This window comes from Aphelocoma coerulescens, chromosome 15, assembly GCF_041296385.1.
Source record: "Aphelocoma coerulescens isolate FSJ_1873_10779 chromosome 15, UR_Acoe_1.0, whole genome shotgun sequence".
NCBI classification, from domain to species: domain Eukaryota; kingdom Metazoa; phylum Chordata; class Aves; order Passeriformes; family Corvidae; genus Aphelocoma; species Aphelocoma coerulescens.
The window spans coordinates 9,941,466-9,969,189 of record NC_091029.1 but is presented as its reverse complement, the minus strand read 5'-3'; the positions used below and the strand labels follow the sequence as shown (position 1 = coordinate 9,969,189).

The following is a 27,724-nucleotide window of genomic DNA, read 5'->3' as shown; positions in this document are numbered from 1 at the left end:
AAAAGGCTGTAAATGAATAATGAATGATTCCCTAGTATCAAGCAGAGAATGGGACTTTCAGATATCCTCAGAGCCCAGAAATGTGCCTGGCACCCCTATCGTTCTAAATACCCTGGATTTCTCTGACCTCTTTGAGCTCAAACAGAGAATCATGGGCATCATTTGGGGAAGCTTCCTTACTCAGAGCTGTGAGGATCTGTCTGTAACCAGTGTGTTCCACATCTTTGTGACCAGTTGCTTTGCTTAGCTTAATTCTGAAGTCAGAGGAGCAAATAAAGGGAGAGCAGACCCAAGCTCTGGTGAACTTTGAACTTACTTAAACGTGAAGCTGATTAGCTACAACAGAGAGAGCCAACACCATGGTCTAAACAGTCTGAAATTCAGCCCAGTAAGCTCCTGGTTCCAGGTCTTGTGTTCACATGCATCTTTCCATGTATCCATGTGAGAGATGGAAGCAGATTCAAGTTGTCTCCTTCCCATAAACACAGGCCTGTTTCTCCATTGAGTAATGCTGCTGAGTTGAGAGATGACACAGAGGGTGTCCCAGATCCTGGACCCCTGGGTTTTCCCCAGGTGTCAGGTCACTCCTCACAGATAATTGCTTACCATCATCAACTAAAAGAACTACATCTTCCATTACTAGATTTACAGGTACAACCACTTAAAAAAAAAAAAAAAAACAACAACCCAACATAATTCACCCACAGTGAGGTAAATATGCGGGTTTATTGCAGCCAAGCCACTCCTTTCCGTGTCATTCCTTCTCAGACATCTGCTCATGGTTGTTAAAACCCCGAGCACCTTTGGCAGGGACACTGAACTCTGAAATCTGCAGCACCTGTAACAGAGGAGCACTATTTGGGAAAGAGTTGTTGTCCAAGGAAAAGCAGCAGCTTCAACTTGTGTCCCATTGGAGACAAGTGAATCTGAAGTTATATATTATATAAGACGTAGGGGATGACAGCAGTTTATCATTAACCTGAACTCTGCAAGAAGCATATAAGGAGAGAAAGAAGAAGAAAGCCAGAGAAGCAGCCAGGATGGAATCCACCATAAGGATCAACAATCCTGTGGACATCTCTGTTATTGTCATCTATTTTTTGGTGGTTCTGGCAGTGGGACTATGGGTATGTTGGGATTTTATTTTGTTTTACTTAGTGAGCAGGTAGTTTATAGAGTCTTGGCAAAATGGCTCAGTAAGTGAGAATGTGTAATGGTATAAAGATTTTGATGCTTAATTGAGATAGTTAACAACTGCATGGTGGGCAAAATGTGGGCACTTATTTACTGTAGAGAGGACGGTGACCCAGGGAGGCATCCCTTTAGGTGGATGAATGGAACTAGTGGGAAAGGTGGAGTAATGAGGTTTGTGTGAGACAGAGCAGAGAGACGTGATCAGTAAAGATCAGCCAGGGTCCCTCTTCGAAACAGGCTGGACCTGAGAGGTGGGATTTGGCCACGGAGCACTGGGACTGCAGGGAGAATTGGTGATGTGAGGTGATGCCATAGGAAATAGCGGGAAGGGGGAATTGCAGTGGTGGGAAGGGAGGTGTGGGCGGGGGTGGGGTGGCCGTGTGGCAGCGCCGCCGCCGCTGGGGCTGGGACGGTGGCAGGGACGGGATGGCAGGGACGGGATGGCAGGGACGGGATGGCAGATCCGCCTCGGCCGGGGCTGTGGGTGCCGTTTGAGGGCAGCGTTGCCGGGGCTGTTTCTTGACTCCAGGGTGCAAAATCATTGTACCTGTGAGGCAGGAACAGCTCCGGGGGCGGCAGGTGCTGGCGGTGCCTCTGTGGTCGTGGCCCAGCGCGGCGGTGCCTTCTGCCCTCGCCCGGCAGCGCTGCGAGGCGAGCCCGGAGCCAAGGGAAACAGAGCACCGGGAACCAGCGGAAACGCAGCTCCCAGCCCAGCGTTGGGACCTCAGAGCTGGAGTGTTTGGAGGGAATGGGACAATACTGAGCTACAGTGGTATGAAGAGTGGAATGTCACTGAATTCGGGTTTCCCTGACTCTCCTGGTGACCTGAACACCTGACCATTAACAAGCAGAGAGGAGGTATGCCCCTCAGGAATCCTTTGCTTTCCAGGAGCATCCCAGGAACATTTCACGGTGCAGAAAAGTCAGCTGCAGAACCAACTTCCCTTTCTAACAGCCTGGCAATATTTTGAAGGCCACCAAAAATTTAGGGTTCACACAAAGTGGACACAACCTTTTCTTTGCCTCTTCAGCATGGGAGTAGAGGCCAAAAATATAGCCAAAAGTATGAAGCCCCAGTCCACCAGAACACCTTGTTGTCTGGCAGGAGGGAGCTGGGTCTTTGCCATGAGAGTCTGGCTGTTGCTGTAGTTGAACTTTATGTTAAAGATCTCTGACAATAAAGGGCTGATCTGTGGCTTCTGAGGCCATTGTGTGCTGAGTTAATTCCTGGAACTGTTTCTTTCCAGCCATGATGACATCATTATTGGACAAATACTTACTCAGTTGCTGTGTGTAGTTAAATGTAAATCCATCATATTTACTTCATTTCTTCTGCATCAGAAGAAAATACATGGTTGATTTTCCCAGGCCTTCTTTATTTACCTGTTCAAAGTCCATCAGAGAAGACAATGGGAATCCAGTAAATAATGGCTCAGGGTCATTAAGAAAAATTGGAAGAAGCTTCCCTCTAAAGCCCATCCCTTGGCAAAGACAAAATGAGTTTGTGAAAAGGAAATTTTCACTGGCTTCTTCTTTCAGAACTTCAGAGGGAATCAGGCACAATGCTGACATCACAACAAGAAAACAGATACCTGTAGAGGCAGGATGATATTGAGTAAAAAAAGCTGCATACTTTCTGTTAATAAACTTGCACCTTATAGTCTGTGTTGATGCCTGAAATCAAAGGCTTTTCACCCCAATGAAAAATTCATGTGAGCTTTTATTTGTGTGATGACTTTTCTTGGTTAAATTTAATTTTATTTTAGTGTTTCACACTATAATGAAAGGTGAAGCAATGAAACTCGAATGCCTAATGTAGACCTAGATAAAAGAATCATTGCTACATTGTATTATTTTCTTCATCATAAGATTGTTCTTTTCAGCCACTCTGTTTATTTCACTTTACCCTGCCCCCATGCATTTTATTATCCCTTCATTCTAGCTGTTTGTTCTCAGTCTGTGTATAGTACTCTTGCCTAGTACACTTGAAATACAATTAAAACTTTCTGTTTTCCTTTTTTCCAGGCTATGTACTCCACCAACCGAGGCACAGTGGGTGGGTTTTTCCTGGCTGGACGGAGCATGGCTTGGTGGCCGGTGAGTGCTGTGTAGTGTATGTATATAAAACATAGGATGTGCATCTGCACCCCTGGGACTGTCCTTACATATCAAGATCTCTATGATACTGCTGAGGCTGTGGTAGCTTGGTTGTGTAGATGCAAATCCAACTCTTTCTCCAGCCATGGTGTCACAGGGCAAACTGCACAAACAAAGCCACTGGATGGGCAGAGAAAAGTGTTGGCAGAACTTGTCTGCGTTCAGCTCTGAGCTGTCTTGATTATGTGATCAACTTGTTTGAACATAAATACATTAGTAGTGTCAGTACAGACAAGTCCAGTGCTTTGCCTTTCATCCTACTTTAAAACTTTTTAATATTTGGAATATATTCTCTCCACTGCACTCAAAGAAGCTGGCTCATTTTGAGGTTATCAGAGACAGGAATTAATTTATTGAAATTTTCCCATTTATTGCTCTATTGTTTCTACTTTTGATAGCAAGTTCTGGTCTTGTACAATGAGAAGAATCCTGGAAATGTTCTGATATGTTGTTGGTAAAATATATTTTAAATGTATTTAAAGATTAGCTGTGGCTTACACTTTGTCTTCTGTGGATCTCTATTATCTTCCAAGGTAGAGAACAGGAGTCACAGGCACCAAGTGTTCTTAGCCATCCATTCCATCAGGCCTTTAGCAGAAATTATATTAGAAACAATTATCTATTTCTTCCTGATCAAACAGTCTCTTTAATATGAAAAGCAGAAAACTTAGACAAACGTGCATTTTCTGTATTACTCGTGTTTTACATGATTCCATTTGTTTGAATGGAATTCCTCAACATTCCTGATCTTGCATTCAGTTTCAGAAAATGTTTTTGCACTTCATTAAGGTTTGGGAGTCAAGACTCTGCACACATTGGTTCAGTTACAGGACCAGAAGAGTGAGAGTAAATATTGGTTCCCTAAAGATTTAAGAATTTTCTTGAAGTAGGCTGCAGAAATACCTACACACCATTCAGTCTTGTGCTTCAGAGAGCTGCCCTCTGCCTTTAGAAGACATTGGGACAGCCTCTTTAAGGACAGGAAAGGATTAAACCCCAATGACAGTAAAAGGTTTCCTCATCTGATGTAGTAGATCTAAGAAAATTCAGGTTCTATTGGAAGATTGAGGAAAGAGAAAGTTTCCAAGTTATTTTAAGATAAAACCCATAATTCTGGGAGAAGAGAAAGAAAACTAAAACCAGATTACTTTGCTTAATTGTCACTTTAATCGGTGGGCTGGTTTTAACCTTGTGCAATTCTGTCTGCCTGTCAGGGGGAATATGAATATCCTTTTGTGCAGATGTAAATTGAGATGGAGGCAGCAAGGCAGCAAAGACTCACCATAGAAAAGTGTTGGGGTCCCTCACCCTGCCATGGGGCCCTGGGGGAGGGGCCCTGGGGGGGAGAGACACGGGGTTTCCCTGCCCCTGTCAGCCTCGTTCCCCATTGGTTGGTTTGTGTTCCCCGGGATGAGCAAAAGGTCCCGGGGTCCCGTGACTGCGGAGTTCCTGAGCTGAGCTCCGGCCATGCAGCTGGAGAAATAAACATCTCTGAAACATCTATCAAGAATCTGTCCATAGATATTTCTTTTTCCACGGGACTCCTGGTTTGATATATGCGTGTTACAGTAATCCCCGCCGCAACAGAAAAGTTCTGTCTTGCTGCAGTGGCACTGAGAACTCCTAATGATTCCTGTGAGACTTGGGGGAGAGGATCTGACACCGAGTCCTCTGCCAACACAAACCCAACAGACTCAGCAAGCTCTCCTCCTCCAAGGGAAGCTAACGGGGATCACCCCATAGTTCCTGCCAGGATCCCCTCTCTCCTTCCCAAACTCTGTGAGCTCGGCATGGACAAAGTGCTAGTCCTCAGTGGAGTCCTAGATCTCCTCTTCAATCCTTCCCTTTGGAATGCCAGGAGTGTCTTCCCATGCCATAAAAATAAACCCTTCTTGCTATTCTTCCGCTTATCACTCAAAATAAACAAAGAGCAAGCACTCCAAAACCACTAACTAAATACCGTGTCAGCAGCATCACCCTGGAAAGTTTGCCTTGGATAAAAAGAGATTCCAAAACACCAATTCCCACAGCTTAGCATGTAGATGAGATGTCCATCACCCAGAGCAAACTAGGCTGAAATGATGAGGAAACCAATGAAAGTATAGGAAGTTTAGTCAGAGATGTGATCTCAGTTCTGCAACAGCTGAAGCTGTGTGTGATCTTTTACTTTTGTGCTTTGACTTCTCTTTTGTTCCAAGTCAGGGCTAACCTGGAATAACCTGGAATAGCTCTGAAGAGACCCAGTGCATTTCCACAGTCAGGGTGGGGGCAGTTGTTTTGGACTCTTGTTTGTCAGATTTCTCCCCTGCCATTTCAGGATAATGACCCTTGTCATGTAATTGCTTTCTGGAACAGAGAAAAATGAAGAAAAAAATCCTTCCACAAACTTGTTATAAACTTACTTCCCTTAAACTAATTCTATTTTTCAGTGGTTGCCTGTGTTCTATGCTCTGCAGGGCACCCACAAGTGGCTTTTCTGACCCCACGAGGAAAGAGGCTCATTAGCAGTGTATTGGGACCTCTTACTGACAAGCAGGGAAAGGGATTCTGTTCACTTAAACCATGTAATATCTGTGGTTTGGTAGACTAGAGGAGACGCTGGTAATGAAGGGCTAGAGGTTATTCCTACTTTTAATATGGATTTTCAATGTTTGTCTGTCACTGGCAAACTGTGATTGTGATTCAATTTCTCAATGTATAAGGTAGGACCAAGACACATCCTGGGACAAATCTGTCCTGCTTTGGCTCTGTTTGTTCTGCTTCAGCAGAATCCAAGAAAGTCGTTCAACATTTTGCAGAACCAAGCCCAGAGATAGTTTTCTGGCTGAGATGAGAGGTCACTCCCTTGTTAGTTTACTGGAATCACCACCCCTGTGCAGTGGCTGAGCCATCTCAGTAGTTCCAGTGGTTAATTAGGAATAAAGGTATATAAGAACATTCTCACAGATTACTAGAAACTGATATCTATCGTTGGTTAATCATAATGGTATGAAATGCTGTGCCCTTTCCACAGTCTTTTTACAGAAACTGAGAGAAGAATCTTCAAGAAACTGGTTTTGGTCTCTTGGGTTTTGAGGGAAATACCTTCAGGAAAGTTTCATATGGCTCTTTAAATCCTCATAATCAGCTCGGCTTTTTCCAAAAAGACACAGAGAAGTTCCAGGCAAGTGACAGCTCTGTAGCAATGGGCCTTGCTAACTTCAGCTTCCTTTGCCAGATGAAGGAGTTGGTTTCAGCCAAATACTTCCTGCCATTGTACAAAATGAAGATCTGTTCCTGCAGAACAGTCAGCTTTGGTAGCAGCCACTCTCACAAGATTAACAGCCTTTCATGCACAATTAAAAAAACCCCAAACTGTTGAAGTTCTCCTGCTTTTGAATTTTCTTCTTCAGGTTCTGTAGTTTTGCAGACAGAGCTGTCTGCACAAAATTATGGGTTACCTTCTACACCTCAGTTCCTGAGGCTTGAATGGTAATAGGACAAAGAGTTATCTGCTGGGCATCTGAAGCCCAGGTCTGTTAGAAAGATATACTGAACAGTAGGTAGGAAGGATGCAGGGTCAAGGGCACTCCAAACAAAAAATGTAACTCAGCTAGTTTGTTGTCATGTACATTTTGATCTTTGTGAGACAGATAAGAATTAGGGGAAAAAAAAACAATAGATTCTTGCTTCGGCTGTGCACAGCTTATCTTTGTGGCCATCAGAACTGACTAGTGGCATGATTTCTCTGATCTTTGCAGCCAGTTAAGTTTTACATATTCTCAGAATTTTCCCTACTTGCTGAATCTGATACTGCTATGAGGTACCAGGAGCGACAATTGTGCTGTGAATAAGATTTGCATTTCCTTTTCTTAGGTAAAGTAGAGTGAGAAATTACCTTATTTTGTCAAGTTCCATGCAAAAAATATAGGGTTAAATCAATAGTTTTCAGGGTAAAAAGAATAATAAAATACTCAAAGCAAAGCTCTGATACAAAAGTAAAAGTTCAGTGAAATGGATTTCTACAGAATTCGTGAGAATTCCAGCTGGCTGGGAGGTGTTGTTTCTGTCTCAGAGTACAATGTGGGGAGGTACCAGATCAGCCTTCTGAGCCTGTGCTGTTCCAGCAACCATCGGGTTTGTCGGAGCACAGACATTTTGATGAGTATTGTATATCCATCCCTCCTGCTTAGTACATTGGGAATTGTAGAGATGTGGTTTAGTTGGGTAATAATTCATAGAATTTTCAGATTAATAGAGAAAGAAGAATAAAACCCCACACTTCCTTCTTTGAGTCTCAGAGCCTTGGAAGCATGGCAGTAATATTGAATTTTACTGATTTTTCCGAAGTGGCTAAGAATGATCCCAAAAAACTCAGGCAAGAAAAATTACACCTTTGCATCAGAGTAAAGTCACATGTTACAGGGAAGAGCTGTGAGTTAAAGAAAAGCATGAACGGTCTCAAGTAGTTCTCAATCCAGGTAATGAGAAATGTGTCAGCGAAGAGGGATCTGAGAAGCAGCTTCTGCAGGTGACCCACGAGGAGTGATAACTCAGGGCATGGATCTCAGGACCCCGTGGTGTGAGAGGAGCCCCTGCTGTTCTCTGGAATGGGGCTAAGAATCCATTCGGAAAAGGGTTTGGTACTGAGCTAATGCCTTCCAACAGGTGGGTGGGTATGGGGGCAGGGGGATGTGCTGGCAGGTCCTGGCAGGGAGAGAAGCCACAGGCTGTGCATTCTGCACACTGTCAGTGCAGCTGCCACTGCAGAGTGCATCCCATTTGACTGGGAATGGCCAGGGCTGGGATGTCAGTGCATCCTCCACTTCATGAGAAGACCAAGGTGAAACAGTTAATGAATAACAGGAAAAACCACTCTGATCGTCATCTGTTTCAGGGTGGTGTTACTTCTGCTGAACAGAGTGCTCTTGTTAAGACCTGACCTCTTAAAATATTTTAAAAGAGTTAATGTTCCACGTTTGCCTCAGGTTAGTTCAGGTTTTTTGTCCTCTTTCCCTCTTAGCAGTTTTTGTCCCTTTCAACCAACTTTCTACTTTACCTTTCCTCCTAGATCTGTCTTTAAAATCAATTCACTCACACATTCACTGAGAACAGTTAATACTTCCAGAGATTGTTTCCCTCTGCCATTCCCAGTTTCAGCCCAGAGTTCTTTAGATGTTCAGCAGCATCTACCAATGGCAAGTCAAGAATTCCAGTAATCAGCCTTTCCAGCACAAAAATACCACAGCAGTAAGTTCTTCAGCAAGGCAGCTCAGGCCCAGAGCCCATCTGCCTTCTTTCCTCATCCTTAAAATATGGCAAATGGGAAATTTCTCTTCCCTCTCTGGCATCAGCAACTAATGGCGTGTGAGGGTATTTGGTCAGCACTCCTCTTGCTGTGACCGTGCTGCAGTTTTAAGGGTAATCTGCATTTTCCTGGCTATGAAGCCATGTTCTCCCTTCCCATTTTTAATTGCATCCATTATTGGTATGTGTTGATCTTAGAGTTCTGCTGCACTGGATGTTCCCTAATTCAGCGAAAAAAGACTTAGGATGTGAATGTGGGCTCTGCATTCACATTGTTTTGTCCTTGTGCTGGTCCTGAATATGTTGGTAGTTTTGCATTGGTTTGGTTTTGTATTTTTCTTTCAGTACAATTGTATTTTTGGTAAAGCTGGGAACACAGCATCACCAGCATTGCCCACAGAATGTCCTGGGGTTTTAGGCACTGAGCTGAAGCTTGTGCCTGTCAGTTCTCAAAGTTCTTCCTTAGCTGCTTTTGTTACTTGGATCTGCCCTTAAACTTTTGAAACAGGAGAGGGAACACATTAAATAAAACCAGAGATTAATGTGGTTAATATTTTCTGGTGATTGCATTTCTAATAACCTAGATTAAAGTTTAATTATTTATCTCCAAGGAAAGCATTGGGCAACAGTGCTGATGCTTGGTATAAGTGGTACTTTTATCTTCACTATCATTTCTGGAAAAACTGTTGCTGTCACAAAGAGGTTAGAAGAAACACAGGTCTTTTGTTCGCCAATGTTTGTTGCAAAACTTATCATTCCTGTAGAAATATGTCATATGACAAACTGGTTACAGTTCTGTAGGGTACAACTGACTTTTAGAAAAGTGTAAAAAAACCTCAAATCCAAACCTAATGAACTTAGAAACATAAATTTCCTGTCACAGCAAAACAACAGTTTGTCTGTAAAAAGACTTGAAGAAATGAAGAGGTCAAATTGAGGAAAGAGAAAAAAAAAGTAAGCCTGGAAAAGAAAGAGCGGAAACCTCTGAATTTTATTTGTATGTTGCATGTAACTATTTGTTATCAGAGATCAGGATTGTGGGTTGAAGGGCATGGTTGCTATTTCTAGCTATGGCATAGCTCTATAGAATAAATATGCTCTCTAGAGGTAGATTTCTATGATGAAATCCTTCATCCTCCCAAAACTCAGGTGATCATCCCTGTGCTGCCAGAAACATTGGTTGAATATTTGCTGCTATTCAAATCTGTTGAACTCAATGGTCCTTGTGGGTCACTTCCAACTCAGGATATTTAATGATCCAAATGACAGCATTAGAAGAGGTCAGCAGAAGTTCTCTTGCCTGCTTTCTATGTGGTTTTTCTTTTTAATCCTGTTTTGTTTTTTTTTTTTTTAATTGTTTTTTTAAGCTTTCACAGGACATAAGAAAAAAATAGAAAAGAATAAAAAAATGTTCGCTTCCATTTTTTCATCTTGGAACTTCTCCAGCTTCCTTGTCCTTTGCTCACAACACCCCATCCAATCTCTTTTTCATGCTCGACTTCTCACCCTGCATCCTTCAGTACCTGACCCAGTAAATTATCACTGGGTATTTTTGCTGCCTTTAATGTGTTCATTTTGAGGAAATGAAGCTCATTCCTTTTCATCTTTTCTATTGTCTAAGATACTGGATTAAGAATTAGATCTTTGTGAATGGCTCCTGCCTGTCTGTAAACCAACAGGAACCTTTCATTTTTTAATCTCTCCCTGTTTATCAATTCCCATGTTGCCCCTACTGTTCTGTTTGAATGATCAGTGCAATATTTGGGGGTCTTAAAGATTTAGCACTTCTTAAATATAACTCCTTGATTTGCTGTTGTTTGTAGCTTCCAGAAGCACTTTTTCAGCAGACATTTCTGCTGTGCAGTTTTCAGAATTTAATCCAGTAATCAAATACCTTTTGGCTAAAAGTGAACCAAGCCCAGCTCTCACGAATGACACATTTGGATGCACAGGCTGTGCGATGTGGAAGAGGGAGTGCAAGTTTGACAAGTGGGGATGTCCTTGTCATTTCCCCCTTGAACAAGGAAGATCACAGTCTTCTTCCCTGATTGTCTGGATATCATCCCAATGTCAGTTTGGCAAGTTTTGCAAATATTTTAAAATCTATATTGGTGTAATGTATTTTCTGACTCAATTGGAAGATATTTTATTCAACATCCTATTCTCCCTCGCTGTTGTAGATGTGATGGCTGGAGGACCTGGTTTCAGTGGGAACAGTGAGTGGAAATCCTGAAAGTTATCAAGGAAGTTGGTTGTCAGTCATTCTCATCATCACCACCACCATAGACGGGCATGAGTTCAATGTGCCAAATGAAGGTGATTTTTTTAAAATTACCATGAACATAAGAGCCAGTTTTTGTTTTTTCTCTTTGTAGATTGGTGCTTCTCTGTTTGCCAGCAACATTGGCAGTGGGCACTTTGTGGGAATAGCAGGAACAGCAGCAGCTGGAGGAATTGCCATCGGAGGATATGAATGGAATGTAAGTGGCATATATGTCAGCAGAAGAACTTGTGACATCTGGATTGTCTGCTCAGCTTAATCAAAATAACATTGCCTAATAATTTAGGACTGTCAAAGTTTGGGCTTGGCAACACTCGTTTTCTGCACAGACACATAAGAGCCAATGTAATCTACTATTTAACCTGTCCAAGCCACTGGAAAAAGATGACACTTCTGTTGAGGCTTTTTAGAGAGAATTTGAACCAAATAAATTGGTGGATTCTCTTCTCTATGCATACCTTTTATTACTTTTAAAGTATTTATGAAGAACATTTTCAGTCTGCAGGATGCTGGGAAGAATTAATCAGGTTTGTAATCCATGGTAATTTTTGCAGCATTTTGCTTTGTAGAAATTATTGAAAGGGCTTTGATTTCTTCACAGGCTGTAAGGAATTTTGCACATCCTTCACAAGCACCTGCATTCCACAAATCTTTTCCTCTTTACCTTTTCCTTCCTGTAATTATGCATGTGTTTTCTTATAGTTCCAGTACAGGGTAGAGATATCCAAGCTGACTTTAAATGAACTTCCTGGAGCGCCAGGGAAGTGTAAACTGCAGTAGCACAGAGACTCCCATGAACGACTGCAGTCCATTTCCTTGTGTTCTCAGGCTCTGTGGGTGTGGGTGACAAGGAAGGGATTAGACCATGACACAAAGGGTTCAATGAGCCTCCACAGGTCGATACTTCCCTCACATTTACTTCTGAACAGTGAAAGAATCATCCCACCCTGAGGGATTTGGCTTGTGTTCCTTAGCAAATAAATGGTTGTTGCAAATAATGAAGTACTGGTATGATATAAATGTTTAATGAGAAGGACATAACCTAAAATGAACTGTACAAGATGTGCAGTTTATCTGTCAGCTCCCTCTTCTTGGTTATATTAGGCCTGTGACAGACTTGATTCTCCTTTTTCCGGCAAAACAAAGCAAACCAAAACAGAACACAAATCTCTAGGGCCCATGTACTTCTTCAAACATCTCTAACAATTTATCTCCTGGGAGATTTCTGGTGGCCCAATATCAATGCACAGTGTACAACAATGGTTGTTTGGGAAGCAGCAATGATAGCTGTGTGTGTTGGAGCAGGCACACTGTAGAGTTCATGACAGTTAATAGACATAGTGGAAGTAATGAAAGTAATACCAAATTTGACTGTTGTCATCCTCGTTTATCCCTGTTCCATTGAAATTGTTTCTTTCTTGTATCAGAATGACAGCAGAAGCTGACCCAGTATTTCTTGTCCATCTTACAGTTTTGACCTAAGAGCAGAACTTAAAACATAGAGCTTTAAAGCCCTTTAAGCCCTGTGGACAAAATAAATACAGAGTGCATCTCTGAGGGCGGGAATTTGTTTTATATTTGTTGATTTAAGTATGTCCAACTCGATATTGGACAGCATTCCAGCCATTTAAGTCAGAGAACTGTGGCACTGCTAGACAGTAAGATCAGTAGTTCACAGAATACACATGGATACCCAAAATGTATTATTAAATGGTAATATGAAAATACAAAATATTTTACAAATTGCATGTGGTGCATCCTGTACAGTCTATGAGATTGTTGTAAAACATTCAACCATCATGGGCTTGCTCTGAAGAGAGCTGGGATAGTCTGGTGCCACTGCTGGAGTTGTGCTTCAATACTAGATGGCAACCCTGTGAGGAGAAATCAACTGGTTTTGTAGAAAATACATACTCATGTGTGCTTCTTCGGGACATTTAGCATGAAAGCCGGGCTGCATTATACCCGAAGTTTTTAGCCAAGATTTCATCCCCAAATTTTCAACTGTAAATCAAAGGACAGAGCAGAATCTCCCCTCCCACACCCCCGCAGTATGCAGCTTTTTGTGGTTTCACTGGTGTTTAGCTGTTGTTGGGCCTGATAAATGGTGTTTGGGAGCAGTGTCTAGAGAGAGGAGGCTAATTCAGCTGATCTTGTCTTGGCTGCAGGCTCTGATATTTGTGGTGATTCTAGGATGGCTCTTTGTACCCATCTACATCAAAGCTGGGGTAAGTCAAACCACTACATTACACTTGTCTTTGCTGCTCATGTTCGCAGATCAGGGCTGGAATATTGCAAAGTCATTATGAATAGCATGAGATCTGAGTGTGCCAGAACAGCACTATATCTGTGTACTTGAAAAATTAGGATTTTCTGTTCTAAGACCTGAGCTAAGAAGTACTTGGTGCTTTCTCCTTGTTCTCCTTTGATTCTTGGAGCTGCTCTTCCTTGAAACTGCATTTGCAGCTCCCCTAATTTTGTGCTCCACTCTTGCAGTATCTGAGCACCAAAAATCTTCCTCTGATTTGATTTGTACCTGTTCCCCATTATCTAAAATCTTCTCCACCCCCACAGGTGGTGACAATGCCAGAGTATCTGAAGAAGCGTTTTGGTGGGAAACGGATCCAGGTCTACCTGTCAGTCCTTTCCCTGATGCTGTATATTTTCACCAAGATCTCAGTAAGTGAAACTTCTACAGCATTTCTTCCATTCTACGGTGATCTAAAGAGAAGAAACTCCCTTTTATAATATTGCTCTCACAACTGGTCAACAGTTTCAGGTTTGGAACCCTTGGTTGAATTAACAGCTGTAAAAGTATGATTTTGTGTTTTCTTTATTCTGTCCAGTGAGACTCTGTATCCAAATCTGTGCTGCAATTCAAGGTTTTTTCTTCCTGGCAGTGTTTCTTGATGCTTTTTGTACTTTGCCTTTCTTTTTAAAGTTTTAGGGTTTACTTTTACATTTGCTCTCTTCTAGAAAACAAGTGGAGGGAAACTTGTATTGTATTATGGCCTGTTTCTCAGGGATCTGTGAAACCTGGGGCAGGAATTTTTGTCCCTCAATTTTGTATTTATCTGTTTTATGATGGCGAACATGCCATCAGTAATACAAATGAGGGAAAAGAGCAAGTGGGCTATGGATAAAAAAAGAACAGCAGGAATTAGGAAATGGAAGAGTGGGGAAGTGGAAATGAGGGAAATTGTAACAGCTGAGGTGAAAGGAGGGAAGAGGAGAGATTCTTTTAATGGGCAAGTGGTTGGTGTAAACTTTAAGGTGCTATGAAGTTAATGTTTATTAAGTAAATGGATGTGTTTCTGTGAAGTAGTAAAGGGAGCTGGTATTTTCCATATATCTTGAAACTACCAAGCTTCTAAAGAAGTCCACAGTTCAGGCATACCTCAGTCTGTTGTTTTGCAGAAATTGTCATAGCAGATTACTCTTTGCCCTCTGAATGGGAGCTGAGTGATAATAGTGCAATTTAAGCTAAAAGACTGGCCTTTTGCTCTCATTCTCACATCATGATAACTGATCCTTGGAAAGGTTATAAATTAAACAGGCTGGTAGCGTGAGCTGGCCTCAGAGCTGGATTTCTGTGTATTTCAAAAGGATTAGACAGTTTGCTATAGTTGTGCTCAACTATCATAATCAGAACTCCCAGGTACAACACAGAGTTCTGGAAGTTCCAACAGCAGAGAAACTCTTCTAGTGGGGTGACTCAGTCCTTTTCAGCAACACATGTTTGTAGTGAGCCTATTAAGGTACTATGTAGGTTCTGAATTTACTATCTAGCTTTGATTTCCAGCCTGTGTCATGCCTAAGGATCTGATTATGGGATTTTACACTTTCAGTTGGAGTGTGCTGTTTCCAGGAAAGACAGGTTCTGAATTTAAGCTTCCAGTGTGGTCATGAGGATGAAACACCCTCTCCATTAGTCGAGGGATCCATACAGCAGCAGGTTACCTGGGCCCCACTCTACCATTGGCCCATCCCAGCTTCCCATCAACCCATTTATTCCAGTTGTTTGTGGGGAAGTGCCATGGAGCTGGGTCTTTGTGCTATGCAGAGGAAAAATAAGTATGTACAAAATAAGTGTACAATTTCCTCTAAGGATTTCTTGTTTTCCCCACCTGCCCCAAGCAGCTCTGGCAGTGTCTATGCCTGTACAAGTGAGATTCCTGTAGTGTACAAACAGGTCTCTGCATTGCTGCCTCATGTCACTGCATTTGGATGGGCAGGATCTGCCCAGGACTGATTTACTTGCTATATCTGATTCAGATTAGGCAGAGCAGCCAGTCCTTGGAGGTTTCAGGTGCTGTCAGAGGATCTCAGAGTAGGTTTTGCTATGCCATGCTGTGCAACACCATGTCCACGTGGTACCCAGAGAAAGCAGCCCTGGAGCAGGGAGGGAAGGGCTGTTCCCTGCTGGGCTGTAGGGAACTGTGCTGTGGGAAGAGGCGCAAACACAGGGAGACGGAGCAGGCCTCCCTTCCCACAGACACGTTGGATATCCAAACACATCCACGTGTTGACAAGCCATTGTACTTTACTTCCCTGAGTGCTGGCCTTGGCAAACAGTCCCTTGTGATCTCTGGGGCTCTTTGAGGTTTGATAGAGAAGGATGGGCTTCTGCCCTGCCCTGAGGGAGGTCACACCTACCAGTGTGACTGGCAGTGATTCTCACTGCCCTTTATTCTTGCAGAAGAGTGGTATCTCTTGCTTCTGGGGTAGTTATTTCATGTGCTTCTTCCTTGATGTGTTGAAATACTACGTAGTGTACTTAATATAATTATAACAATGCATTCTAGTGAGCAGTATCACACATCAGGTTGTGTGACTCTTGCTGTGCTCTTTCTGGCACAGTGCACACCTCTACAAGGTCCTCACCATTTCTCTTTCCCTGCAGAAACCCATTTTCTGTGGGTTTTGTTGATTTCTTACCTCGCTTTGTGGGTAATCAGCCACTTGACAGACAAGGACATGCTGCAAGGAGATCATCCTTGGGATCAGGACACGTGATCTTTGAGCCCAAAGGATTTCTGTCATACAGGGGCCTCACCTCTACCTGCTCCCTAAGTGTGCAGCACACTGTGAGTAGTGCCCACAGCAGCTTGCAGAGGCTTTTTAGCCACAGTGTTGATGATATTGGTCATTATGCCAAAGGAAATGGTCTGGTAAAAATAAAGTCTTGATGGATAGCAATAGACTACGTTTTGACAAGACAAAAGGCAATTAAGGTCTGAAATCAGACCTTCTGTTTTGAAGAAATCAGAAATAGTAAACTGGAGCTTCTAAATCTGTTACAGCATTTTCTTTCTGTTCATTCTGCATAATTTCAATAGGAAATCTATGGGCATAGACTTGCCAGGGGGAAGAGGAAGAGAAGGATAACCTCCTTCTAGGAGTGCACAGTGCAGAAGTTAAAGAGTAGGTGCCCCTTCCCTGATGCCCACAGCTGGCATGGGTCTGGCCAGTTGCTCCTTTGTGATCCATGCCTTGCAGAGATAGCTTGTAACATAAAGGAATGAGTCACTCTAATAAGAGTGATAAAGATTAAATAGTGTCCATAAAACAGTATAAGTGGAGAAACAAGGATATATTGGAAGGCAATAATCTAACTGGGAAGGAGGAGCAGTGAAGTTGGAAGGTAACTCAGCAATTTGAAGAAACCAATACATTGCTCAGAATGCTCAATAATTAACTACATTTCTTTCTGGGAATCATTTTAGGACCATTAATATGTAATGAAATGTAGGCTAAGCTAAAGCCAAGAACAATAAAAGAAAGCTCTGGGACATAGACTGACTAGTGGTGTGAAAAGATAGGAAAGAAATTACCATAGAGAGATGGGGCAAAGGATATGGTCTGACAGCCACCAGGGTAAGAGCTAAAGGTCCTGGTGCCCAGTTCCAAACTAAAGCCTATAAGAAATCTGCTCCAGAGTCAGAGTTTTGGGAGTGGGATCCTCTGTTGTGACTCACACTCTGATCCACAGAAGTTGCTGTATCGTGCCAGGGCAGTGGGGCCACAGAAGTCCGGCCTCTTCCTCGTTCTTCAGCATGAAGCAGGGTGAGGTCCTGCCCCACAGTCTTAGTTTCAGTGTTTGGAATGAAGATGGTTTTTCTCTCTGGAATCTCACAGCTCCCAGGCTGCACCACTCCCTGTGGGGATGTGTGCCCTTCTCTCCCCGAGGCAGCAGCGGGGCCGGGGCTGTGATCCCCGGCTCTGGCTGGCCCCTGAAGCCCCCGCAGGGATGGCTTTAGCCCAGGGCTCAGGCAGAGCTGTGTGTCTTTGCTTCAGCTTGTGAACCCATGGAGACTTGCTGTTACCTGGGGATAGGAGCCCCTGTGCAGAGCCCTCAGACCAGCGGTGTGGATATAAAGGGAGGAGGGCGGGTGGGCTGCACAGGACCCCATGAGCTGGATGAAAGCATAATTTATAGTACTGCATCACAAGTGCACTGGGGCAGATGATTCTGATTGCAAACTTGTATAAATGACATTGATGCAAATTATCTCTAAATCAGGAACTGATTTAATGTGATTAATATCCCAGTGTTACTCTGAAACCTGAACAATTCCTTTCTTATGCAAGAGCTAAATAAAGGTCTCTCTGTTAGCCAACTGCTGTCAATTCTTCTGACAGGAACTTAAAGGTAGAAACAATATAAGATGTTTGCCTTTAATGCAAATACACTGTTTGTCCTGAACCAGCAAGATGAGCTACACCACATGTGAGCAGTAAAGGGACAGAGACTTGTGGAGTGGCACTGAAGGAAGAGAACTGTGCTGTGTCTTAGAGGTGTCACACAGTCCAGCTCTGCACAAATGGAACTCACACTCGATTTTAAGCAGTTTGTTTTGAATCTGTCTCTCAGTGCCTAAGCACTGATCAGTGAGGTGAGTGTCTAGAGAAAACACTCCTGTTGAAAAAGGCCTGGAAATTCTCTGAGAAGTGTTATACCTCTGGTATTAAGAACTCCACAGCTCTGAGGGAACGTTGGCAAGTGCACAAAAATGGCTTCTCTTTTCTTTTTGATTTGTGTGGGCACTACTACAAGGGGCAGTATTTCAGTGCCCTCATCATGGAAGTGTAACATGTCATCATGAACCTAAACATTGCTGAACCTATCATTTTTTCTTTTCTAGGCCGACATATTCTCTGGAGCTGTATTTATCCAGCTGGCCATTGGGCTGAATCTTTATGTGGCCATAATTATCCTGCTTTTTATTACTGCTCTTTACACCATCACAGGTGAGTTTGCAGAGCAGCCTGATAAATCAAAGAAGTTGGGGGAACCAGAAGAAAGAGAAGACGGAAGGTGCAGAAAAAGAGAGAAATGAAAACTTGAGAGGGAGGTTATTTACAGTGGTCTTTGAAAAACAGAGATGGTGAGAAAAGGAAAAAAAAAAAAAAAAAGCAGCGCATTTCCGCAGAGACATTTGCCCAGAGCTGACTTATTTGTCCTGACTTTTCTCTGCCATCAGGTGGCCTTGCAGCTGTGATTTACACAGACACCTTACAAACATTCATCATGGTAGTGGGATCCTTTATTCTCATGGGATTTGGTAAGTAAATCAGATGACTTAAACTGGAATGTTCAGCCACAAATCCTGGAGTGGATATGGGAATGAATCCTGCAGAGTGAAACTGTTACCTTAACCAGCAGGTTTCAGCTCATATATCTATTTATCAGGGAAGAAAATAGGCATGTTGCCAAAAGTCAGGCATATTGCCAAAGCCCTTTAGTCACTGAGTCACTCTGTCTCCTAAGCACAAGTGAATGTGTAAGGTAATAAACAGCATCCCATGACAATATTTTTATGTCCACATTAAGGAGGTTTCCCTTCTCATTCTCTCAAGCTCTATTTGAGATTTCAGTAATAAATCCTTTATCGCTACTTTTATTTTGTATTTTTCAGCATTTGCTGAAGTAGGAGGGTACGAGGCTTTCATGCAGAAGTACATGGAAGCGATTCCATCCAACATCTCCTATGGAAATACCATGGTGGATCCGAAGTGCTACACTCCTCGTAAGGATTCCTTTCACATCTTCCGAGATGCTGTCACCGGGGATCTGCCATGGCCAGGGCTCATCTTTGGCCTGAGCATCATTGCCTTGTGGTACTGGTGCACGGATCAGGTACTGTGGGAGCTAAATGCCTTGGAAAGGCCAAACACAGAACTCTGGGGTCCAGTGTGATCTTCCCCTGTAATGCAAAGCTGGGCCACAGAACTGGCTGTTATTTCAAGACTGGTCAGTGACTTTTCAGTTCCTGGTTTCTAGATACCTCTCACATGACAGAAAATGGAATGGGTGTTCTTTCAAATATTCCTGCATAACTGTGCCCAGCAGATTCTGTGTTTGCCTCCTTTCTCATTTTTTTGTGTGTGACCATGTGTGAAAACACAGAGAGGTCATGCTGTGAACGCTTAGGAAACCATGCAACAAATGACCCTTGTTAGACAGGGTCTAGGTACCATTCCCTTTTCAGTAAGACAAGTTTGTTTCCTATATATGCAGCTTTCCTCTTTGTCTGCATAGTCTTGGGGGAATGTTCTTTATATGTCTGGTCTTTCAGCCTGGAGACTCTTCCCCAATCATTCTTCTGTCTAAAACCTACTGTACAGTTTGCCCAAGAGATCACACTGACATGAGTAAAGAAAAGTGTGCCTCTGCACCTGCAACATGTGAATGTGTCTCTAATAAGTGATTTACCTGCATCCTGAATTGTGAGAAAGATCATCCTCACAATTTCTAAACAAATTAACAAAACCCCCAATGTAACTGTATTTACTGCTCAGTTAAATATTCTATTCCTTTTTAGCTTTTTAGTCTGTCTGCTTAAAAAACTGCTTGTGAGAGAAGTCTTACCTCTCAAATATACACCAGATAAGTGATATTTTCCTTTACTTATTTCATTCATATCCTTTGATTTTCATGTAGTTTTCATTTTTCCTAGGGGCAGAAATGCTAAATAGGCTCTTTTGCTATCATAGAAGTTAAGAAGCACCTTGTATCTGGAACATGGCATGGTGTGATCATGGAAATGTTATACCTGCCACGTCTCATTGACAGGTTATTGTCCAAAGATGTCTCTCTGGCAAGAACATGTCCCATGTGAAGGCTGGCTGTGTCATGTGTGGGTACCTCAAACTCTTGCCCATGTTTATCATAGTGATGCCTGGAATGATCAGCCGTATTTTGTACACAGGTATGATATGAATACAGAAATGCAAAGTTCTTGCTGCCTGCCTTTCATTGCCAATCTCTCTGTCCCTTCCAAAATATCTGTTAGACTGTCATCTTCTCATCCAAATAGTCCAGGCACCTACAGCTAACTACACTGTAAGAAGCCACAGGTCTTCCTGTTTTCTCTGTTCCCAGATTTCTGCTGATGCTATTGCTGTCTGTTTTCTGGGAAAGAAATGCCACAGTGTCCCTCCCCAGCTGTCTGTTTGTTACAGCCCCACTCTGACTGAATGAGTGGAAAATGCTGTCCAGGATGGATACTCTGCTGGCAATTGGAGGGACAGGGCCATCAGTCACAGACTGAGGGTTTGGGCCAGGGGCAGTCCTGAGGGCAGAGTGGGGAAATGCCACCCTCCCAATCTCCGACCAGCCAAGAGTTTGGCTGTTTGGCAGCAGGCAGAGGAGAGAGGTTCAGGCTGCAGCGAGTGGGCTTTATGTTCCTCTGCTTGTTTTTCTACTTGCTCTCCTTGTGTTGTTCAGCCCTGGTCTGACAAATGACTGCTGATTTTCTTTTGACCTGCAGCACCTGTCAGTATTCTTTTAGAGAGGAAAGGAGAGAAAAAGGCTTAGAATCACCTTCCTCCCTTCCATCAAACCAAGGATGAAATCAAACATGTCAATCCGGTGGCTCAACACAGAGATACATCCTAGAATCTCTATTAATTTGGGAGCAATCTGTTGTTTATAGGACCTCGTCTCAGTGTCTCATTATCCTCTCCTCAGATGTGGTGGCTTGTGTTGTGCCTGAAGTCTGTCAGCACTACTGTGGCACCTCAGTGGGCTGTACAAATATTGCTTATCCAAAAATGGTAGTGGAGCTCATGCCAAATGGTAAGACACTGTCTGTATTTGTTGTTTCTTTGTTTTAGGAAAGCTGAAGCTGCCAGACTGTAAAAACAAGTGATAGAAGGAGTCCAAGACCCATCTTTAGTTCCAAAATTCTTGCTAGAATGAAGTACTATTAACGAAAGGGGTTGTCTGTATTAGCTGTGGGTGCAGAATAGCTCCACACTGACAGTGTCAGCTCTCAGCTGGCAAATACTGGGTGTTGAAATGGTAAATGAACTCCCTTTTTGTGAAGGTAAAAAATAACCTGCTTGGACAATGATTTATAAAAGACTCCTTGCCAGATGTCTGAGCTGGAGGCCTATTCCTGTGGTCCTCCTGCCAACTCCACGGAGGTGGGTGCTGGCTCATAAGGCAAAAAAGCCAGGTTATGATATTATAGAGACCATGGCACTTTCCTGATAGCTTTGGTACTGCCCCATCATATGATAACTGTTGTTCATAGGATTGTTAAAATCCTGCAGTACTTCCCCATGCTCTGTGACCAGACCACACCACCTGGAAAAGTGTCTTACTCTGGTTTTTAGACAGTAAAAAAACTTGGTTTTTTTGGCAAATACCTGGTTTACAAATATACTACAAGCAAGTGAGCACTCTCTTGCAAACAAGAGGAATTATTTTTATAACTGTTGGGAAAAGTCTGCTTAATACTATTTTCTTTTTATTCCAGCATTTAATCAGGCAGCATTCACTAAAGAAGTAGCTATGTGCTAAAAGCTCAAGAGTTTCCCTGGCACCGCTGTTAATAGCTTTTTCCAAGCCCTGCTTGCCCGGCAAGGGAACGTCAGGCAGGATTTTACGTCAGGCGCATAAATGTACCAGACACACTCAGAGCTGGCCAATGGAAAAGGTCAGAGAAGCACCTGGTGCCAGGAACTGAGGCTCTCCACGGAATGCTCACCCCCATTCCCATCTTCTTGTTTCAGGTCTGCGCGGTCTGATGCTGTCAGTCATGTTGGCCTCCCTTATGAGCTCCCTGACTTCCATTTTTAACAGTGCCAGTACTTTGTTCACGATGGACATTTACACCAAATTTCGGCGCCGGCCATCCGAGAAGGAGCTGATGCTGGCTGGCAGGTGAGCGCAGCCGAGCCTCCCCTCTGCACAGACCCCGAACACTCCATGGGCGCAGGCTGCCTCCTCCCAAAATCCCAGCGCCGGCTGGAGCCTGCCTGGCAGAGCTGCAGTGACCTCCTGTGGCCGGAGCGGCTGTCCCGCCCCACGCGCTCCTTTTGGGAAAATGCACCGTGCTCCCGAAGGAATCGACGGTGTGCAGGAAGCAGCCAAGCTAATTCCCACTGCTTCCCACTGCTATTCGAAGAGAAATATTTTCAATTATTTTCCTGGGCTCCGTGCTGCACCAGGCTGCAGCATCAATGAACTGGTTCTAGTTGATCTGCTATTGATTTGTCTCTGGACATAACAACCATAGGAAAAAAGTGATTTTCTATGTTTTGATTGCACATTTAACCATGTGCTGATGGATAGTTGACAAATACAATACCTAACTTGGATTTCTTTTCTTTGTTCAGTGCTAATTTGCCATTATAATTGATTTCACTAGTTGAAATACAAAATGAACATGTAAATTATTGATTAATTGCTGGGTTTTTTTCTTTCTGATAGATCATAGATACTTCTAAGCAGATGGCTAATTGAATATCTGGCTATGTTCACAGGGCTTTTATGTTACTTTTAATTGGCATCAGCATTGCCTGGGTTCCTGTGGTGCAGTCAGCTCAGAATGGGCAGCTCTTTGATTATATTCAGTCAGTTACCAGCTACCTGGGACCTCCCATTGCTGCTGTTTTCCTGCTTGCTGTCTTCTGCAAGCGTGTCAATGAGCAGGTAAGTGCAAATTAGGAAACAGATATGCTGCATGTTCCTTTAGGAATTGGGAGAACTGGTTTTTTTTTGTTATGAGCAACTGCTTCTTGTTTATTTTAATCCCAGTATAGCCCAGGGATTCTGTGTCTCCATACCCCAAGGCCTGAGGTTTCAGACATCAGTTTGAAAAAGTTCTTTCATAGTCTGATAGATAAACAGTCACCTAGGAATTCATAGATAGCTCTGAAGCTTAGGTTATCTATCACTTTGCCAAGAAGTGTGTTAAATGGATAATCTTTGGACTCATATTTGAAAGTTATCATTTAGGATATTGGTCACCAAACTGCTTTACCAAACATATCACCTCTTACCTGTCCTGTCCAGTTGGGTTTTGAATATCCCCAGGAATGGAGACTCCACAGTGTCTCTAGGCAACCTGTTCCAATGGTCAAGCATCTTTACAGTAAAACAAACAAAAAATTACGTTTAAACAGAATTTCCCATATTTCAATTTGTGCCCACACATGTGTCTATTATACTTTGGGCTGGAGTACTGTACACCAGGCACCCACCAACACTACTGAGAATTAACTCATTACTCTCAGGGCCATTAGCAGGTAAACCAGACACATATTTTAGAAAGGATGACACAACATTCTGGCTGGTTCCATTGTGCCAGAGCTGTCACAGATTAGGCCTTCAAAGGTAAAAAGAGAGAACAGCCCCTGGGGTTTGCAATCCATGGCTGAAGCCTGTCCTGTAGAAGGAGAGAGTTGTGTGGAGAACCAGATGGACGGCAAGAAATGAATGAGGTGTCCTGAGGTGTGCCTGACATCTCAGAGCTGGTCATTGCCCCTTTCAGCTGTACTCATACATTGAGCTGTAAATAAGGTCACTAAAGTATCTGGGTTAAAACCCACATGCCAAAGCCATTGTAACACATAACTACAACTGTGCTTTCTCCAGCAACTGTTTGAGAGCTCAGAGTTTATTTCCAACCTGGAATTACCCATTTTGATCCCTTCTTGTCCGCAGGGTGCCTTCTGGGGCCTAATTGTTGGGCTGCTGGCTGGACTCAGCAGGATGATTGCAGAGTTTGCCTATGGAACTGGCAGCTGTGTGGCCCCTTCCAACTGCCCCTTCATCATCTGTGGCATTCACTACCTTTACTTTGCAATGATCCTCTTTGGGGTTTCCGCCATTGTCATCCTGTTAGTCTCCTTCATGACCAAGCCCATTCCTGATGTACATGTGAGTATTACTGCAGTCCTGCTCCCCCAGAAATGGAACACAATGAAACCATCAATTTTAAAGCCTGGTACTTGGTGTATTACCTCTTGACATTTCAGCTACCCCCAACATACAGCTCTTGTACAAAAGCAAAGGAAATAGTCTTCATTTACCTGTCACAGATCTTCAGTGACTCCTAACAGCCTTAGACATACCAGACATCTGGGATGCTGTGGTCTTACAGCTGGCTCAGGTGCTGGCCAGGTTGGTTGGTCTCTGTGTAGTCAGACCATGGATCAATTAAACTCCTTTTGTTCTGTGGCAGCTTTACCGCTTGTGCTGGTCCTTGCGGAACAGCAAAGAAGAACGGATTGATCTCGATGCAGATGAGGAGCAGGACAAAGCTGATGAAAAAGATGATGAATCAGGTAACTGTTGAATACCTAGAGATTCTGTCATATATTTGAGTATCCCTACTTCATTCCTGAAGGAACACTGACGTGTTTGATAGTTGAAGACATCCTCCCTTCCCCCAACAAAACCTCAGCCCCCACAAATTTAAATGGCTCATGAGCTGCCTTTACCAATTTGTCAAGCTCAGCATAAATCAGAAGTGAAGTGGATTTGAAGGGAGAAAATCTTGTTCTCATGGTAGCTGGGTGGCAGCTCTAGGACTAAACCAATGGCAGTGCTCTGGGTCAGAGGCACTGTGCACTGGCAGAACTGTGTGACTCCAGCACTTGGAGGGAATTCACCTGGAAATAGTGGGTTGTGGTCAGGATTGAAGGCACCATGAAAGCAGACTGCAAGCCCACCTGCTCTCTTTACTGGGTTTCTGGTTCTGCTCCCAAGTTCATTTTCATCAGTATCCTCAAATTCATTTAGTTGTCTTTCAATTAAGAGTGTAGAAAGTATTGAAAAAATGGGGTTTAAGCTTTGAAGCATAGTCTGCTTCTCCAATACCAGGCCAAGTCTCTTGGCTGCAAAACGCCCAAGTGCCTTCTGCAGAAGGCTCTCTTGGAACATGTAGAAAATCCCTCTTTTCCCAGGTGAGCTGTGAAAACACAATATTAACTTGATTCCTGTACTGTTTCGTACTAAAATGTTTCCGCTGAATTATGACCACAAATTGGAACGGGAATGTGCTCAGTCCCAGAGATCAAGTGCATGCCGTGATCTGTACTCACTTTTCCTGACCAGAGTGTTATTCCTTCCAGTTAACGAGGAAAACCAGGAGGACTCGGGATGCTGCAGGAAAGCTTACAACTGGTTCTGTGGCTTGGATCAACAGAAAGCCCCCAAACTGAGCAAGGAAGAAGAGGAGGCACTGAAGAAGAAACTGACAGACACCAGTGAAGTGCCACTGTGGAGAAACGTTGTGAATATCAATGGCATCATCCTCTTGACTGTGGCTGTGTTTTGCCATGGCTACTTTGCATAAAACCCTGATCACAGTCCTGAAATTATACTGCATTGTTCAAGCAAAAATGATGACTTGTAGATTTACAGAATTAGATACACATTGTATTTTCATCATCTACATTTGTAACACATCAGGGTGATTTACTCAGTGATTTTGTGATCATAATTTCAACAATCTAAACATGAAGGCCACTGGGATTTCAAGAGAGAGAATTTCTATTTAGACATTGAACCAGTCCAGGGCTAACTGAGGTTCAGAATTTCCATCCAATGTTCTCTCTGCTCATGATACATTTCATATTTTAGGTTCAGAATGCGTGAGCCATATTTCATATCAGGTTTTGTGAACTATCTTTTAGGGTTGACGATACTATTTTAATTTTCAACCTGTCTTCTGATCATTCAATTTCCTTTTCCTTTGGCTATGATAATTTGATTGCAAAATACCAACAACCATCGAGGGACTGTATTACAAACTCAAATTAAAACATTGTTTTTGTCCCTCCAAACATGGGATATCCTAAGTAAAGGATTTATGTATAGATCAATGTATTTGACCCTATATATAGCTTTCCATATCACTTTCCCCCCCTTTTTCTCACTTTCCTTTGGGTTGTGTTTCTCAACTGTCAGTGGAACACTAACCTCTGAATTGATCACATTTTGAAATTGGGGAACACCTGTCATGATGATCCTAAAAAGAATTTTGCTTACATTACACTGTCTGTTTAAGGTTAACCCCCAAATGTCCTCCTATCTTGATATTTTAATATGTACTTATACTTGAATGTGAAGCTTTTTATACAAAATACATATATATATACACAGGCAATAATTCTATATATGCACTATATATATTACATGTATTTAAAATATATATTTATGTGTGTGTGTATATATATTTATTTTTCACTGATCGGTTCCCACCCTGGTGTGTCAAGGACCTCTTTACTGTGAGGTTAGAGTCAATGTACTGCCTCTCTGTATGGACTATGCTACAAACCAGCCCATGGTGAAACATCCACAGCATTGGAATGCTGGCTGCATTTTGCAAATACATTGAAGGGCTCTGTACGACTTTTCTGCAAAGCTATAAATCGTTCCTCTAAAGATTTCATTGAGAAATAGGATTCCTGCTGCATGGCAGCACGAGTTAGCTGTTCAGGAAGGAGAATAGTCACAGCTGTGGGATATCAGCTAAACCAGGCTGATTGTCTCCACTTGATAAGTTTGGTACCAGCTGGGGACACAGGAAAAGACAGATTTAACACTTCAAAGCAAAAAACAATAGATCTTCTTTCCATCTCATTCAGCTTCCTGGGGAATCAAGTGTAGAAAGAAGATGCTGGTTGCTCAATCAGGCAGAGCCACAATTCCCTGTTCCTTGTTGCACGTGTTGGTGGGACTGTGCTGTCCCAAAGCATTCCCGAGGCTCTGCCACAGGATCCTCCGGACTGGCAGCAAGTGCAGCAGAAAGCAGTGCAACCCCTCCATGTGCCACAGCACACTGCTCTGGCTCTGAGCTTTACCCACACTGCCCTGGCTCTGGGCTTTCACCACACTGCTCTGGCTCCTGGGCTTTCATCACTCGCACTTCATAATCTCCTGGCAGGATCTTTGCTTCATTTGGATCTAACCCCAAATGTTCTGGATTCCAGCAGAATTGCTGCTCTGCAATTGCTGCAAAGTAGAATTGCTTCTATTCAGCATAATCCCTGCAGGGTCCTTTGCATACACCAGATCAAATCAATACCTCAGAAATACCAGTGCAAACCTTGTTTTCCTTACACTTAACACAGTGATAGAGTATTTTAAAGACCATGGAATTAACTGTATTTAATGAATTATGAAGACTTCTATGTATTAAAGTATTTGTATATTTTGAAGTATTTGGTGTCCACAAAGTGACGGGGGTTTTATATAATATGATAGAAGACAGAGAAACTTCATTTGGTGTCTAGGTTTCAGCTCTGTGTAATAGTAATGGATGAAAAGCAAACAAGGAAGATGTCACTGAGGATTGCCCAGATCCCTCTTTGTCATTCTTTGCTACAAAAATACGGTGAAATTATAAAGCTATTTGGATAAAGACAAATAACACAAGTGATTTTCTGGCAGTCTGAGCAGCCTTTGGATGACCTCCTGGTTAATCAGGCATTGTTGCATGATTTTGCTCCTCAGAACTACAGAGATTTGAAAATCTAACCTGCAGTTTCCATGGGATATTCACT

General features: G+C 42.9%; 1 protein-coding gene across 2 annotated transcripts; it reads left to right on the top strand.

The window, feature by feature from the left end:
* Nucleotides 1-947: 947 nt before the first annotated feature.
* Nucleotides 948-27,379, top strand: SLC5A1 (solute carrier family 5 member 1). 2 transcript variants are annotated; one of them, XM_069030929.1, is made up of 15 exons: nt 948-1,127; nt 3,220-3,291; nt 11,013-11,117; nt 13,087-13,146; nt 13,493-13,597; nt 18,064-18,169; nt 18,403-18,483; nt 18,838-19,058; nt 19,995-20,130; nt 20,892-20,999; nt 21,941-22,091; nt 22,694-22,862; nt 23,877-24,092; nt 24,397-24,499; nt 25,289-27,379. In XM_069030929.1, exons 1-15 carry the CDS (start codon nt 1,041-1,043, stop codon nt 25,510-25,512), a joined length of 1,944 nt encoding a protein of 647 aa, XP_068887030.1. In that variant the 5' UTR covers nt 948-1,040; the 3' UTR covers nt 25,513-27,379. The 2 variants fall into 2 exon arrangements, with proteins under 2 accessions (XP_068887030.1, XP_068887031.1); XM_069030930.1 differs by lacking the exon at nt 948-1,127 and adding an exon at nt 1,988-2,052.
* Nucleotides 27,380-27,724: the final 345 nt, after the last annotated feature.

What these genes read in the sequence shown, in the direction of transcription:
- SLC5A1 (XM_069030929.1), top strand. Translation starts at nt 1,041, where the DNA reads ATGGAATCCACCATAAGGATCAACAATCCTGTGGACATCTCTGTTATT. An exon ending in TCGGAGGATATGAATGGAAT is followed by an intron (nt 11,118 to 13,086) that starts GTAAGTGGCATA and finishes TCTTGGCTGCAG; the next exon opens with GCTCTGATATTTGTGGTGAT. An exon ending in ATATTTTCACCAAGATCTCA is followed by an intron (nt 13,598 to 18,063) that starts GTAAGTGAAACT and finishes TTTCTTTTCTAG; the next exon opens with GCCGACATATTCTCTGGAGC.